Source organism: Hemitrygon akajei, chromosome 27 (genome assembly GCF_048418815.1).
Source record: "Hemitrygon akajei chromosome 27, sHemAka1.3, whole genome shotgun sequence".
Lineage (NCBI taxonomy): Eukaryota > Metazoa > Chordata > Chondrichthyes > Myliobatiformes > Dasyatidae > Hemitrygon > Hemitrygon akajei.
This window is the reverse complement of record NC_133150.1, coordinates 40,211,891-40,229,376: the sequence shown is the minus strand read 5'-3', so window position 1 is coordinate 40,229,376 and position 17,486 is coordinate 40,211,891. Positions and strand designations below refer to the sequence as shown.

Below are 17,486 nucleotides of genomic sequence, written 5' to 3'. Positions count from 1 at the left end.
ATTATCTCCCTGAATACTCAAGTACAGCTATGACCACCTCTGCAGAGAGTGTTGGGGACCTAGAAGGAGATTTCCCGATGCTGGCTGAGGCCATCTCCCTGACTGGACCTTTCCCTAATTAGACAGAATTACAGTCTCCTCATTCCAAGACCTTTAACTTCTCCAGATGCATCTCCACACCATCAGTTTCTGAGTATGGGAAAGAATCTAAGGCGTCAGTAAATGTAATTGGGTGCACAGTAGACTAGGAATTAGTGATCAGTGATCAGGGCACAATTCCAACCACTGTCTGCAAGATGTTTGTAAGTTCTCCCAGTGACTGCAGGTGTTTTCTCCAGGTGCCGTGCTTTCCTCCAGCATTACAGAGACGCACAGGTTAGCTTTGGTAAGTCATAGGCAAGCTGTTATTGCACTGGAAGCATGGAACACTTGCAGGCTGCCCCCCAGCACTTATTCTGTGATGGTCATTGTAAATGATGAATTTCACTGAGTGATCTGATGTACATATAACGAAAAAAGGTTATCTTTAATATTTTAGTGTGCAGTAAGTATGGATCACCTTTGGTCCACCATGCTCAGGTACCTATTGGTCTAACAATTGTGCTCTTTTGTTCCTCTAAATACAAAGCAGACAAAATTGAATTTTATTTTCTTTTAACAGGGAAAATTCATTTCTGTGAAAACACTGTGACAGGATCGATGACAACTGCTCAAAGGGAAAAAACTACTTCACCTCAAATGTAAAGTATAAGATTCTCTCTACAGGTGGTTTCAATGTTACTGCTTGAAAATAGAGCCAGCTGGGAGAGAAATATATTTCTCTTTAACTGGTGTTAAACATATTTGACAGGATTAACGTTGATGAAATGATGTATTGGAAACTGAGTATTCCTGATGTTCTTGCATATGCATTAAGCCTGAGATCAAAGATAAATTTCTTTTTCCAAATATTTAAAAATCTAAATATCGTAGTTGAAGCTCATGTTCTGAGTCATAAAGTGTTTGTTGTGTGTTAGAACAACTGGCCCATCAGCCTGACACATCCAAGTCAACCAAGATGTTCATCTAGTTCAGCACATTTAATTTTATTTATTCCATACCCTCCTCTGCCAGGGATTCCCAACCTAGGATCAAGTTGAGTCGAGTGAAGTCAAGTTTATTGTCATATAACTATAGATTGCATACCATCAAATCAGACAATGTTTCTCCAAACAAAGGTGTAACACACATAGCACATAGTAACATATGAAAGTAAGGATGAAATCTACATTTGGATTACACATAAATAAACAAACAAAGGTGCATAAATTAAGTATTAAAAGGAACAGGACAGATTAACCAGTGACACTGACTTTATGGACTCCTTAGTTGCACATGGCATAAAAAGTTTGTAGACCCCTGTTCTAAGCCTTTCCTGCTCATGTATCTGTCAAAATGTCTTTTGAATGTTGTAAATGTATCCCCTTCTATGGATTGCTATGGCAGATTTTTGCATACACCTGAGACCCTATGTGTATAACATTGCTCCTTAGGTACTTTCCCCACTAAACGGAAGCCTGCACCTGCTTGCTTTACCGTACCCTCCCCGTGTAAAAAGACAGTGATCATTCACCTTATCGATGCCCCTCATGATTTTATATACCTCTGTTAAATGTCCTGTCAACATTCTAAGCTCCAGGGCAAAAATCACTGTCAATCCAACCCTCCATTATGACTCTAGCCCTCCATCTCAGGAATGTCCTCATGATTTTTCGGCTCCACACTTTCAGGTCTCATGGTATCTTTCCAGTAACCAGAAGACCACAACTGCACATGGTATTTGAAGAGTGGTCTCACTAACAGCTTGTACAGCCATAACATAGCATAACAATCTTGTACAGAGTGCCCAAACAAAATAAATGTACCAAATGGCTTCTTCATCATCCTGTCTACCTGTTTCATCACTTTCCGGTAACAATGTACCTGGAGGACTAGATCACTTTTTTGCAACACTCTCCATAGCTTCCTCCTACTATTTACTGTACATGTACATGTACTGTACTGTACTGGTTTAACTTGCCAAAATGCAAAACCTCCAATTTGAAAAACCCCACAGCAATCCACTAACTCATCCCACCAAGCCAATGATATATTCAATTTGTTTGCTCAGCCTGAACATTTGGGTCGTTATCAAAGGCCTTGCTAAGTTTCAGATAGACAACATCCATTACCCTTTCCTCATGAATCTGCTCTGTCTGTAATGAGCTCATGTGATTGTCAAACTGCTTGCCCTGGGACGTTCACTGCAGGACTTCTTCTGGGTCTGTTGAAGATGTTCCACAGTCCAGATGAGAAAAAATGTTGACATGACATTAGCATCAGTGCAACAATCAATGTGGAAACTGGTGTGGGATTTGGAGGAAGTTGACTTTTGTAGGAGAGCTGGTTTTAAGCAGATGTAGTGTTTCCTTTATTAGATCCTTCAATGGTGAGTGCAGTGAGATCTGTAGATATTACCTCAGCTTCTCCCCATATCTTGATTGGTACACACAAGTGTTCATACATACATAATTATACTTTTTGGACCTTTTTAATAATTTATATTTTTTATTGATTTTAATGCCTTTCAGTGATTTGGTAAAGCACCCAGTCTAACTGAAGACCCAACTTCCACTGACATGCTTTCTTCCTCTTCCCTCCTATTGGGCAGAAATTACAAAAGTCTGAAAGCATGTACTACAATCTTCAAGGACAGCTTCTTTCTCACTTTTATAAAACTATTGGATGGTCTCCTAGTATAATAAAATGGGCTTTTGATCTTCTAATCTACCTGGGCTTGCACATTACAAGAACATCCTTTCTTTTTATTTATTTTAACATTTGGCCCAGAATAGGACATCCTGGCCCTTCAAGCCACACTGCCCCTTTAAAATCATGTTGACTATCCAAAATCAGATCTTGCCTTTGCAAATTCAGGTAGACCCTGTCTCAGAGAATTGCTTCTGGTCATTTATCCACCACAGATCTTTTGCTCACCAGCCTGGAATGGGACTGGATCAGTACTCTGTTGATTCAGAATTGTGGAAACACACTGAGATATCACTGGGTAGTGATAATGATGACTCCAATCAAATAAAAATCATTACTTGTGAAGAGCTCTGAGGACATGATGAGGGACGATGCTGTTCTCTTTCCAGTCAATGTCGAATTCAATTACATCAATTGACATTGTGGTAGATTCCTTAGAACACATTATTATTGCTTTCTTTATCATGTGTTTTTATCTGTTCTGCTTCAGATCTTGAAGAACAATGATTTTGTTCTGCTTTACAATTGTATACAGGAAATGACATTAAGTAATCTTGAATCTGCTTGTGTAAATTTGATTTTACCTGTCCATTTTCAGATCAATTTCTCCCTCAGTTTCGGGTGATTTATGGGCAGAAGATAAAGTAAGAGGAGTTGTGGGAAGAGCGGTCACAATCGATTGTCACTATGCACCGATGTACCGTTCACACACAAAGTATTTCTGCCACATGCGGGGTCACCAATGCACATCGTTAGTGAATACAAATGAGCAAACTGAACAGTCTGGAAGAATGACAATCAGAGATAAGACATCCCAAGGAATATTTACTGTTACAATGGAGAATCTTGTCTTTCAAGATACAGGAGTTTACAGATGTGGAATTGCAACATCTGGCAAGACTCTGGTGTTTGATGTGTATCTACAAGTATCGGACGGTAGGTTTCTCATTGATTACCTTTATGTCTCCAGTGAAATGTCTGATGCATATTTGTTCCAGGAAGTGTCAGGGAAGCATGGATATCCTGAGGCTCCTCAGCAGTGCAGATGCTGTGGGAAGTGTGCAGGGGTTGGGAAACCCCACATGTTGTCCGTGCACAGAGTGGCCAACAATTTCCACTGGAAGGCTCAGCACACTTTCCTGCCATCTTATAGCACATGGTCCATATCCCTCAAATCCCTCATTTTCATTTCCCCATCCAAAAGCTTCTTAAATATAGTTATGATATCCCGTTCTACCAGCTCGTCTGATTGTGTGTTCCATGCAGTCAGCACCATCAGTGTAAATAAAACTCATCTTGCAAACATTCTTTAAGCATTCCCCCTATTGCCTTCAAACTATGCTCACTATTATTTGATATTTCAACCCTGGGAATAGATTCTGACCATCTTTCCTACTGTGACTTCTGTAACTTTATAAACCTCCATCAGGCCTCTCCTCAGCCTACTATACTGCACCAAAAACATTCCAAGTTTGTCAAACTTCTCCCTGTAGCTACAACCCGGGTAACATTTATTCATTTATTTATTTATTTATCTATCTATCTATCTATTTATTTATTTCATTTATTCTTTGATTAAGATACAGCGTGGAATAGAGATATCAAGCCCTTAGAGCTGAGCCACCCAGTAATCCCCCAGATTTAACCCCAGCCTAAACCTCAGGCAATCTGCAATGTCCAATTAACCTACCAACTTCTCGGTCTTTGGACTGTGGAAGGAAACTGGAGCACCTGAAAGAAACCCACACAAACATAGGGAGAACATAGAAACTCCTTACAGACAGAAGCAGGAATTAGCATGGTAAAGCCTTGTGCTAACCATTATATTACAATGCCACCCTTGTGACATTCTGATGACATCTTTACCATCACTCTTTACCCTCACCTCCACATCTTTCCTATAGTGTTGCAATCAGAATTACAAATTACTGTGTTTCGCAAAAGTGCCCTAACCAGGGTCTTTTGAGTCTACAAAATGCCTTTTCAGCTTTAGTTTCCAGTATGTAAGATGAAGAAGGAGAATGTGCTGAATGCTTTCATTACCATTGTATCCACAAGGTAGCACTTTCAGTGAGCAATGGACTAGAACCCCAAGAACTCTCCTGAAATCAATTCAAAAGGGATCCAGATATTAAATTCCAGGTGATGTAAAACTCCCCAATGCACGAGGAGCATTTGATGCCTCTGGGCCTCTACTGGCAGGAGCTTAGAAGAATGAGCACGGAAAATCTACTGGTTGTGGAGAGGATGTTTCCTATACTGTGGACCACTAGGACCAGAGGGCACAGACTCAGAAACAAAGAGAGATGAGGAGGAATTTATTTTGCCAGAGACTGGTGAATCTGTGGAATTCATTGCCACAGGCATTGGTGGAGGCCAAATTGTTGGGAATATTTAAAGCAGAACTCGACAGTTTTCTAGGATAACCACCAATGCTGTCTTTGCGAGTCAGGCTGTTGGGTGCCATTTAAACTGCCACCTTGCTGCTGAGAGAGATTGTAACTCTGATTTTCACGCAGATACATACTCAGTGTCATTACTGCTGTCCTGATCTGGAGACCTGCTGTGTTCAGGGATAATGGCAGACAAGGCAATTCAGTCAGATACAAGGATGCAGAGACACAGAGAGGTAGATGAGCTGCTGAGATTCCAGATGTGTGGGTCCTGGTTCAGATACAGAACTGCTGAAATTCTAAGTGTGTTTGATTTTCGTATGTTTTTTGGTTGTTTTCCACAGAACCCGTGTCTGTTCCGTTACTTCGATTTTCACCACTGACAAGAGGCTCAAGTTGTGGGAACTATGTGTCAGTGTTCTGTGAGCCTGTCCATGGATCCCTTCCCATTCAGTACTCATGGTACGAAAAGACTCCATCTGGGGCTTCAAAGATCTCTGATAACAAAAAAATGGATCTACATTGTCAATCCTTAAAATACAATAACTATCTGTATTATTGCAATGTCTCAAATGGTAATGGAACAAAGTCCAGTGAAATGATCAGAGTGTCCACCTCCAACAATGTCAGGAACTGCAGATATGTGATTGAAGTCAACAGAATGGGTAAGTAGTGCAGAGGTTGATTCGTTATGATGGTCAAATGAGTACAACTGAATGACTGATGTGTACTGGATATTGTATTGTTGGAACACAATATCCAATAAACCTTAGATGGTAAGGTGTTCTTGCTGATTCGATACACTCCTGTGCCTGGGACACGCTGCCTTGATTTGGCCCATACCTGTCCTTTCCATCCTGGCCCGAAGCTTAAATTAGTCAGACTATCTCTTCTTCCTCCCTCTCATGCTACCAACAGTTTTGGTCTGATGAAAGATGTTCTTGTTATGGAAGGAAGCTAGCAAAGGATCAGCAGACTGATTTCTGGGATGCCATGAGTGACACAGAACAGAGAACCGGTTGATTAGGTTTTTATTTGCTGCTGTTCAGCAGGCTTAAAGGTGATCTCAGAAAAACCTGCAATATTTTACCAGGCTGATACAAATGCAGTTAGGACACTTCCAGTACCAGGGAATTCTAGATAGTCAAGAGAATCTCAGCTCCAAGAGGATCACAAACTTCTTCTTAGATTTGGAGTCTTGCATGCCTCAATAACCTGTAAATGTATGTTGGCTGGAGTGAGGGCTTTATGCATTGGCTCTTTGTAGGGTCACCCATGCCTAAATAGGTCAAAGTGTAGAGGTCAGACTCAGAGTGATCCACCACTCCTCCAGGTTCGGGGGTTTCGCTTGGGACTAATAAACCTGAGTGGTAAAACAAAATGGTTATGGAAACAGGAATGAAGAATCCTTCTACTTCAGTGATTTATGGTATTGCTCCGTCTCGATCGTGACGTGCATGACTGTCAGCAGTGAAGACCAAGAGGAATCTACTGACATGATGAAGGAAGCCCTGAACACCGCCAGAGATAGAAAACCTGCATTGCTGCCCTAAAGGCCAGTGGTGTAATGGGCAGTAAGTAAGTAAGCATGGAGGATTAGAAATTATCTGAATGGTGAGACACTTAAGACAGGGATTAGGAAACATTTCTTCTCCCAGAATGTGTTGAACTAGTATTCAAGAAAGATAGAGTTATTTTTCTCAGAGGTAGATGGATCAAGAGATATGGGAAACAAAAGACTTGCCTTTTCATTGAAAATGTCTCCTGCATTATCCTGTTGGACAAAAAGTGTACTTGAACCATTATCTCCCTGAATACTCAAGTACAGCTATGACCACCTCTGCAGAGAGTGTTGGGGACCTAGAAGGAGATTTCCCGATGCTGGCTGAGGCCATCTCCCTGACTGGATCTTTCCCTAATTAGACAGAATTACAGTCTCCTCATTCCAAGACCTTTAACTTCTCCAGATGCATCTCCACACCATCAGTTAGTGAGTATGGGAAGAATCTAAGGCGCCAGTAAATGTAATTGGGTGCACAGTAGACTAGCAATTAGTGATCAGTGATCAGGGCCCAATTCCAGCCACTGTCTGCAAGATGTTTGTAAGTTCTCCCAGTGACTGCAGGTGTTTTCTCCAGGTGCCGTGCTTTCCTCCAGCATTACAGAGACGCACAGGTTAGCTTTGGTAAGTCATAGGCAAGCTGTTATTGCACTGGAAGCATGGAACACTTGCAGGCTGCCCCCCAGCACTTATTCTGTTATGGTCATTGTAAATGATGAATTTCACTGAGTGATCTGATGTACATATAACGAAAAAAGATTATCTTTAAAATTTTTAATGTGCAGTAAGTATTGATCACCTTTGGTCCACCATGCTCAGGTACCTATTGGTCTAACAATTGTGCTCTTTTGTTCCTCTAAATACAAAGCAGACAAAATTGAATTTTATTTTCTTTTAACAGGGAAAATTCATTTCTGTGAAAACACTGTGACAGAATCGATGACAACTGCTCAAAGGGAAAAAACTACTTCACCTCAAATGTAAAGTATAAGATTCTCTCTACAGGTGGTTTCAATGTAACTGCTTGAAAATAGAGCCAACTGGGAGAGAAATATATTTCTCTTTAACTGGTGTTAAACATATTTGACAGGATTAACGTTGATGAAATGATGTATTGGAAACTGAGTATTCCTGATGTTCTTCCATATGCATCAAGCCTGAGATCAAAGATAAATTTCTTTTTCCAAAAATTTAAAAATTTAAACATTGCAGTTGAAGCTCATGTTCTGAGTCATAAAGTGTTTGTTGTGTGTTAGAACAACTGGCCCATCAGCCTGACACATCCAAGTCAACCAAGATATTCATCTAGTTCAGCACGTTTAATTTTATTTATTCCATACCCTCCTCTGCCAGGGATTCCCAACCTAGGATCAAGTTGAGTCGAGTGAAGTCAAGTTTATTGTCATATAACTATAGAATGCATACCATCAAATCAGACAATGTCTCTCCAAACAAAGGTGTAACACACATAGCACATAGTAACATATGAAAGTAAGGATGAAATCTACAATTGGATTACACATAAATAAACTAACAAAGGTGCATAAATTAAGTATTAAAAGGAACAGGACAGATTAACCAGTGACACTGACTTTATGGACTCCTTAGTTGCACATGGCATAAAAAGTTTGTAGACCCCTGTTCTAAGCCTTTCCTGCTCATGTATCTGTCAAAATGTCTTTTGAATGTTGTAAATGTATCCCCTTCTATGGATTGCTATGGCAGATTTTTGCATACACCTGAGACCCTATGTGTATAACATTGCTCCTTAGGTACTTTCCCCACTAAACGGAAGCCTGCACCTGCTTGCTTTACCGTACCCTCCCCGTGTAAAAAGACAGTGATCATTCACCTTATCGATGCCCCTCATGATTTTATATACCTCTGTTAAATGTCCTGTCAACATTCTAAGCTCCAGGGCAAAAATCACTGTCAATCCAACCCTCCATTATGACTCTAGCCCTCCATCTCAGGAATGTCCTCATGATTTTTCGGCTCCACACTTTCAGGTCTCATGATATCTTTCCAGTAACCAGAAGACCACAACTGCACATGGTATTTGAAGAGTGGTCTCACTAACAGCTTGTACAGCCATAACATAGCATAACAATCTTGTACAGAGTGCCCAAACAAAATAAATGTACCAAATGGCTTCTTCATCATCCTGTCTACCTGTTTCATCACTTTCCGGTAACAATGTACCTGGAGGACTAGATCACTTTTTTGCAACATTCTCCATAGCTTCCTCTTACTATTTACTGTACATGTCTTGCACTGGTTTAACCTGCCAAAATGCAAAACCTCCAATTTGAAAAACCCCATGGCAATCCACTAACTCATCCCACCAAGCCAATGATATATTCAATTTGTTTGCTCAGCCTGAACATCTGTGTCATTATCAAAGGCCTTGCTAAGTTTCAGATAGACAACATCCATTGCCCTTTCCTCATGAATCTGCTCTGTCTGTAATGAGCTCATGTGATTGTCAAACTGCTTGCCCTGGGGCGTTCACAGCAGGACTGATTCTGGGTCTGTTGAAGATGTTCCACACTCCAGATGAGAAAAAATGTTGACATGACATTAGCAACAGTGCAACAGTCAATGTGGAAACCGGTGTGGGATTTGGAGGGAGTTGACTTTTTTAGGAGAGCTGGTTTTAAGCAGATGTAGTGTTTCCTTTATTAGATCCTTCAATGGTGAGTGCAGTGAGATCTGTAGATATTACCTCAGCTTCTCCCCATATCTTGATTGGTACACACAAGTGTTCATACATACATAATTATACTTTTTGGACCTTTTTAATAATTTATATTTTTTATTGATTTTAATGCCTTTCAGTGATTTGGTAAAGCACCCAATCTAACTGAAGACCCAACTTCCACTGACATGCTTTCTTCCTCTTCCCTCCTATTGGGCAGAAATTACAAAAGTCTGAAAGCATGTACTACAATCTTCAAGGACAGCTTCTTTCTCACTTTTATAAAACTATTGGATGGTCTCCTAGTATAATAAAATGGGCTTTTGATCTTCTAATCTACCTGGGCTTGCACCTTACAAGAACATCCTTTCTTTTTATTTATTTTAACATTTGGCCCAGAATAGGACATCCTGGCCCTTCAAGCCACACTGCCCCTTTAAAATCATGTTGACTATCCAAAATCAGATCTTGCCTTTGCAAATTCACGTAGACCCTGTCTCAGAGAAATGCTTCTGGTAATTTACCCACCACAGATCTTTTGCTCACCAGCCTGGAATGGGACTGGATCAGTACTCTGTTGATTCAGAATTGTGGAAACACACTGAGACATCACTGGGCAGTGATAATGATGACTCCAATCAAATAAAAATTATTATTTGTGAAGAGCTCTGAGGACATGATGAGGGACGATGCTGTTCTCTTTCCAGTCAATGTGGAATTCAATTGCATCAATTGACATTGTGGTAGATTCCTTAGAACACATTATTATTGCTTTCTTTATCATGTGTTTTTATCTGTTCTGCTTCAGATCTTGAGGAACAATGATTTTGTTCTGCTTTACAATTGTATACAGGAAATGACATTAAGTAATCTTGAATCTGCTTGTGTAAATTTGATTTTACTTGTCCATTTTCAGATCAATTTCTCCCTCAGTTTCGGGTGATTTATGGTCAGAAGATAAAGTAAGAGGAGTTGTGGGAAGAGCGGTCACAATCGATTGTCACTATGCACCAGTGTACCGTTCACACACAAAGTATTTCTGCCGCATGCGGGGTCACCAGTGCACATCGTTAGTGAATACAAATGGGCAAACTGAACAGTCTGGAAGAATGACAATCAGAGATAAGACATCCCAAGGAATATTTACTGTTACAATGGAGAATCTTGTCTTTCAAGATACAGGAGTTTACAGATGTGGAATTGCAACATCTGGCAAGTCTCTGGTGTTTGATGTGCAGCTACAAGTATCTGACGGTAGGTTTCTCATTGATTACCTTTATCTCTCCAGTGAAATGTCTGATGCATATTTGTTCCAGGAAGTGTCAGGGAAGCATGGATATCCTGAGGCTCCTCAGCAGTGCAGACGCTGTGGGAAGTGGGCAGGGGTTGGGAAACCCCACATGTTGTCCGTGCACTGAGTGGCCAACAATTTCCACTGGAAGGCTCAGCACACTTTCCTGCCATCTTAGAGCATGTGGTCCACATCCCTCAAATCCCTCATTTTCATATCCTCGTCCAAAAGCTTCTTAAATATAGTTATGATATCCCGTTCTACCAGCTTGTCTGACTGTGTATTCCATGCAGTCAGCACCATCAGTGTAAATAAAACTCATCTTGCGAACATTCTTTAAGCATTCCTCCTATTGCCTTCAAACTATGCTCACTATTATTTGATATTTCAACCCTGGGAATAGATTCTGACCATCTTCCCTACTGTGACTTCTGTAACATTATAAACCTCCATCAGGCCTCTCCTCAGCCAACTATACTGCAGCAAAAACAATTCAAGTTTGTCAAACTTCTCCCCGTAGCTACAATCCGTGTAACATTTATTCATGTATTCATTTATTTATTTATTTATTTATTTCATTTATTCCTTGATTAAGATACAGCGTGGAATAGAGATATCAAGCCCTTAGAGCTGTGCCACCCAGTAAACCCCCAGATTTAACCTCAGCCTAAACCTCAGACAATCTGCAATGTCCAATTAACCTACCAACTTCTCGGTCTTTTGACTGTGAAAGGAAACTGGAGCACCTGAAAGAAACCCACACAAACATAGGGAGAACATAGAAACTCCTTACACACAGAAGCAGGAATTAGCATGGTAAAGCCTTGTGCTAACCATTACACTACAATGCCACCCTTGTGACATTCTGATGACATCTTTACCATCACTCTTTACCCTCACCTCCACATCTTTCCTATAGTGTTGCAATCAGAATTACAAATTACTGTGTTTCGCAAAAGTGCCCTAACCAGGGTCTTTTGAGTCTACAAAATGCCTTTTCAGCTTTAGTTTCCAGTATGTAAGATGAAGAAGGAGAATGTACTGAATGCTTTCATTACCATTATATCCACGAGGTGGCAGTTCCAGTGAGCAATGGACTAGAACCCCAAGAACTCTCCTGAAATCAATTCAGAAGTGATCCAGATATTAAATTCCAGGTGATGTAAAACTCCCCAATGCACGAGGAGCATTTGATGCCTCTGGGCCTCTACTGGCAGGAGCTTAGAAGAATGAGCACGGAAAATCTACTGGTTGTGGAGAGGATGTTTCCTATACTGTGGACCACTAGGACCAGAGGGCACAGACTCAGAAACAAAGAGAGATGAGGAGGAATTTATTTTGCCAGAGACTGGTGAATCTGTGGAATTCATTGCCACAGGCATCTGTGGAGGCCAAATTGTTGGGAATATTTAAAGCAGAACTCGACAGTTTTCTAGGATAACCACCAATGCTGTCTTTGCGAGTCAGGCTGTTGGGTGCCATTTAAACTGCCTCCTTGCTGCTGAGAGAGATTGTAACTCTGATTTTCACGCAGATACATACTCAGAGTCATTACTGCTGTCCTGATCTGAAGACCTGCTGTGTTCAGGGATAATGGCAGACAAGGCAATTCAGTCAGATACAAGGAGGCAGAGACACAGAGAGGTAGATGAGCTGCTGAGATTCCAGATGTGTGGGTCCTGGTTCAGATACAGAACTGCTGAAATTTTTAGTGTGTTTGATGTTCGTCTGTTTTTTGGTTGTTTTCCACAGAACCCGTGTCTGTTCCGTTACTTCGATTTTCACCACTGACAAGAGACTCAAGTTGTGGGAACTATGTGTCAGTGTTCTGTGAGCCTGTCCATGGATCCCTTCCCATTCAGTACTCATGGTACGAAAAGACTCCATCTGGGGCTTCAAAGATCTCTGATAACAAAAAAATGGATCTACATTGTCAATCCTTAACATACAATAACTATCTGTATTATTGCAATGTCTCAAATGGTAATGGAACAAAGTCCAGTGAAATGATCAGAGTGTCCACCTCCAACAATGTCAGGAACTGCAGATATGTGATTGAAGTCAACAGAATGGGTAAGTAGTGCAGAGGTTGATTCGTTATGATGGTCAAATGAGTACAACTGAATGACTGATGTGTACTGGATATTGTATTGTTGGAACACAATATCCAATAAACATGGCTTAGATGGTAAGGTGTTCTTGCTGATTTGATACACTCCTGTGCCTGGGACTCGCTGCCTTGATTTGGCCCATACCTGTCCTTTCCATTCTGGCCAGAAGCTTCAATCAGTCAGACAAGCTCTTCTTCCTCCCTCTCATGCTACCAACAGTTTTGGTCTGATGAAAGATGTTCTTGTTATGGAAGGAAGCTAGCAAAGGATCAGCAGACTGATTTCTGGGATGCCATGAGTGACACAGAACAGAGAACCGGTTGATTAGGTTTTTATTTGCTGGTGTTCAGCAGGCTGAAAGGTGATCTCAGAAAAACCTGCAATATTTTACCAGGCTGATACAAATGCAGTTAGGACACTTCCAGTACCAGGGAATTCTGGATAGTCAAGAGAATCTCAGCTCCAAGAGGATCACAAGCTTCTTCTTAGATTTGGAGTCTTGCATGCCTCAATAACCTGTAAATGTATGTTGGCTGGAGTGAAGGCTTTATGCATTGGCTCTTTGTAGGGTCACCCATGCCTAAATAGGTCAAAGTGTAGAGGCCAGACTCAGAGTGATCCACCACTCCTCCAGGTTCGGGGGTTTCGCTCGGGACTAATAAACCTGAGTGGTAAAACAAAACGGTTATGGAAACAGGAATGAAGAATCCTTCTACTTGAGTGATTTATGGTATTGCTCCGTCTCGAATCGGGACTTGCATGACTGTCAGCAGTGAAGACCAAGAGGAATCTACTGACATGATGAAGGAAGCCCTGAACACCGCCAGAGATGGAAAACCTGCATTGCTGCCCTAATGGCTAGTGGTGTAATGGGCAGTAAGTAAGTAAGCATGGAGGATTAGAAATTATCTGAATGGTGAGACACTTAAGACAGGGATTAGGAAACATTTCTTCTCCCAGAATGTATTGAACTGGTATTCAAGAAAGATAGAGTTATTTTTCTCAGAGGTAGACGGATCAAGAGATATGGGAAACAAAAGACTTGCCTTTTCATTGAAAATGTCTCCTGCATTATCCTGTTGGACAAAAAGTGTACTTGAACCATTATCTCCCTGAATACTCAAGTACAGCTATGACCACCTCTGCAGAGAGTGTTGGGGACCTAGAAGGAGTTTTCCCGATGCTGGCTGAGGCCATCTCCCTGACTGGACCTTTCCCTAATTAGACAGAATTACAGTCTCCTCATTCCAAGACCTTTAACTTCTCCAGATGCATCTCCACACCATCAGTTTCTGAGTATGGGAAAGAATCTAAGGCATCAGTAAATGTAATTGGGTGCACAGTAGACTAGGAATTAGTGATCAGTGATCAGGGCACAATTCCAACCACTGTCTGCAAGATGTTTGTAAGTTCTCCCAGTGACTGCAGGTGTTTTCTCCGGGTGCCGTGCTTTCCTCCAGCATTACAGAGACGCACAGTTTAGCTTTGGTAAGTCATAGGCAAGCTGTTATTGCACTGGAAGCATGGAACACTTGCAGGCTGCCCCCAGCACTTATTCTGTGATGGTCATTGTAAATGATGAATTTCACTGAGTGATCTGATGTACATATAACGAAAAAAGGTTATCTTTAATATTTTAGTGTGCAGTAAGTATGGATCACCTTTGGTCCACCATGCTCAGGTACCTATTGGTCTAACAATTGTGCTCTTTTGTTCCTCTAAATACAAAGCAGACAAAATTGAATTTTATTTTCTTTTAACAGGGAAAATTCATTTCTGTGAAAACACTGTGACAGAATCGATGACAACTGCTCAAAGGGAAAAAACTACTTCACCTCAAATGTAAAGTATAAGATTCTCTCTACAGGTGGTTTCAATGTTACTGCTTGAAAATAGAGCCAGCTGGGAGAGAAATATGTTTCTCTTTAACTGGTGTTAGACATATTTGACAGGATTAACGTTGATGAAATGATGTATTGGAAACTGAGTATTCCTGATGTTCTTGCATATGCATCAAGCCTGAGATCAAAGATAAATTTCTTTTTCCAAATATTTAAAAATGTAAACATCGCAGTTGAAGCTCATGTTCTGAGTCATAAAGTGCTTGTTATAGGTTAGAACAACTGGCCCATCAGCCTGACACATCCAAGTCAACCAAGATGTTCATCTAGTTCAGCACATTTAATTTTATTTATTCCATACTCTCCTCTGCCAGGGATTCCCAACCTAGGATCAAGTTGAGTCGAGTGAAGTCAAGTTTATTGTCATATAACTATAGATTGCATACCATCAAATGAGACAATGTTTCTCCAAACAAAGGTGTAACACACATAGCACATAGTAACATATGAAAGTAAGGATGAAATCTACAATTGGATTACACATAAATAAACTAACAAAGGTGCATAAATTAAGTATTAAAAGGAACAGGACAGATTAACCAGTGACACTGACTTTATGGACTCCTTAGTTGCACATGGCATAAAAAGTTTGTAGACCCCTGTTCTAAGCCTTTCCTGCTCATGTATCTGTCAAAATGTCTTTTGAATGTTGTAAATGTATCCCCTTCTATGGATTGCTATGGCAGATTGTTGTATACACCTGAGATCCTTTGTGTATAACATTGCTCCTTAGGTACTTTCCCCACTAAACGGAAGCCTGCACCTGCTTGCTTTACCGTACCCTCCCCGTGTAAAAAGACAGTGATCATTCACCTTATCGATGCCCCTCATGATTTTATATACCTCTGTTAAATGTCCTGTCAACATTCTAAGCTCCAAGGCAAAAATCACTGTCAATCCAGCCCTCCATTATGACTCTAGCCCTCCATCTCAGGAATGTGCTCATGATTTTTCGGCTCCACACATTCCAGTCTCATGATATCTTTCCAGTAATCTGAAGACCACAACTGCACATGCTATTTGAAGTTTGGTCTCACTAACAGCTTGTACAGCCATAACATAGCATAACAATCTTGTACAGAGTGCCCAAACAAAATAAATGTACCAAATGGCTTCTTCATCATCCTGTCTACCTGTTTCATCACTTTCCGGTAACAATGTACCTGGAGGACTAGATCACTTTTTTGCAACATTCTCCATAGCTTCCTCTTACTATTCACTGTACATGTCTTGCACTGTTTTAACTTGCCAAAATGCAAAACCTCCAATTTGAAAAACCCCACGGCAATCCACTAACTCATCCCACCAAGCCAATGTTACATTCAATTTCTTTGCTCAGCCTGAACATCTGTGTCATTATCAAAGGCCTTGCTAAGGTTCAGATAGACAACATCCACTGCCCTTTCCTCATGAATCTGCTCTGTCTGTAATGAGCTCATGTGATTGTCAAACTGCTTGCCCTGAGGCGTTCACTGCAGGACTTATTCTGGGTCTGTTGAAGATGTTCCACAGTCCAGATGAGAAAAAATTTTGACATGACATTAGCAACAGTGCAACAATCAATGTGGAAACCGGTGTGGGATTTGGAGGGAGTTGACTTTTGTAGGAGAGCTGGTTTTAAGCAGATGTAGTGTTTCCTTTATTAGATCCTTCAATGGTGAGTGCAGTGAGATTTGTAGATATTTCCTCAGCTTCTCCCCATATCCTGATTGGTACACACAAGTGTTCATACATACATAATTATACTTTTTGGATCTTTTTAATTATTTATATTTTTTATTGATTTTAATGCCTTTCAGTGACTTGGTAAAGCACCCAATCTAACTGAAGACCCAACTTTCACTGACATGCTTTCTTTCTCTGCCCTCCTATTGGGCAGAAATTACAAAAGTCTGAAAGCATGTACTACAAACTTCAAGGACAGCTTCTTTCTCACTGTTATAAAACTATCTGATGGTCTCCCAGTTTAATAAAATGGGCTCTTGATCTTCTAATCAACCTGAGCATGCACCTTACAAGAACATCCTTTCTTTTTATTTATTTAAAGATTTGGCCCAGAATAGGCCATCCTGGCCCTTCAAGCCACACTGCCCCTTTAAAATCATGTTGACTATCCAAAATCAGATCTTGCCTTTGCAAATTCAGGTAGACCCTGTCTCAGAGAATTGCTTCTGGTCATTTACCCACCACAGATCTTTTGCTCACCAGCCTGGAATGGGACTGGATCTGTACTCTGTTGACTCAGAATTGTGGAAACACACTGAGACATCACTGGGCAGGGATAATGATGACTCCAGTCAAATAAAAATCATTATTTGTGAAGAGCTCTGAGGACATGATGAGGGACGATGCTGTTCTCTTTCCAGTCAATGTGGAATTCAATTACATCAATTGACATTGTAGTAGATTCCTTAGAACACATTATTATTGCTTTCTTTATCATGTGTTTTTATCTGTTCTGCTTCAGATCTTGAGAAACAATGATTTTGTTCTCCTTTACAATTGTATACAGGAAATGACATTAAGTAATCTTGAATCTGCTTGTGTAAATTTGATTTTATCTGTCCATTTTCAGATCAATTTCTCCCTCAGTTTCGGGTGATTTATGGGCAGAAGATAAAGTAAGAGGAGTTGTGGGAAGAGCGGTCACAATCGATTGTCACTATGCACCAATGTACCGTTCACACACAAAGTATTTCTGCCGCATGCGGGGTCACCAGTGCACATCGTTAGTGAATACAAAT

At 40.7% G+C, this 17,486-nt stretch overlaps 1 protein-coding gene and 1 long non-coding RNA gene across 2 annotated transcripts in view; both read left to right on the top strand.

Annotated features, from left to right (window-relative positions):
• Window positions 1-12,639, top strand: part of LOC140717006 (uncharacterized) — a 36,892-nt gene extending 24,253 nt beyond the window's left edge. The window contains exons 12-18 of the mRNA XM_073030200.1: window positions 662-740; window positions 3,386-3,723; window positions 5,525-5,845; window positions 7,643-7,721; window positions 10,356-10,693; window positions 12,483-12,536; window positions 12,593-12,639. Coding sequence (XP_072886301.1) covers window positions 662-740; window positions 3,386-3,723; window positions 5,525-5,845; window positions 7,643-7,721; window positions 10,356-10,693; window positions 12,483-12,536; window positions 12,593-12,639 — 1,256 coding nt within the window. The remainder of the gene's footprint in view (window positions 1-661; window positions 741-3,385; window positions 3,724-5,524; window positions 5,846-7,642; window positions 7,722-10,355; window positions 10,694-12,482; window positions 12,537-12,592) is intronic.
• Window positions 12,640-12,696: 57 nt separating this feature from the next.
• LOC140717284 (uncharacterized) lies at window positions 12,697-17,483 on the top strand. The gene is made up of 3 exons (XR_012096508.1): window positions 12,697-12,803; window positions 14,605-14,683; window positions 17,318-17,483. It is a non-coding gene; the product is annotated as an uncharacterized lncRNA (long non-coding RNA).
• The last annotated feature ends 3 nt before the right edge of the window (window positions 17,484-17,486 follow it).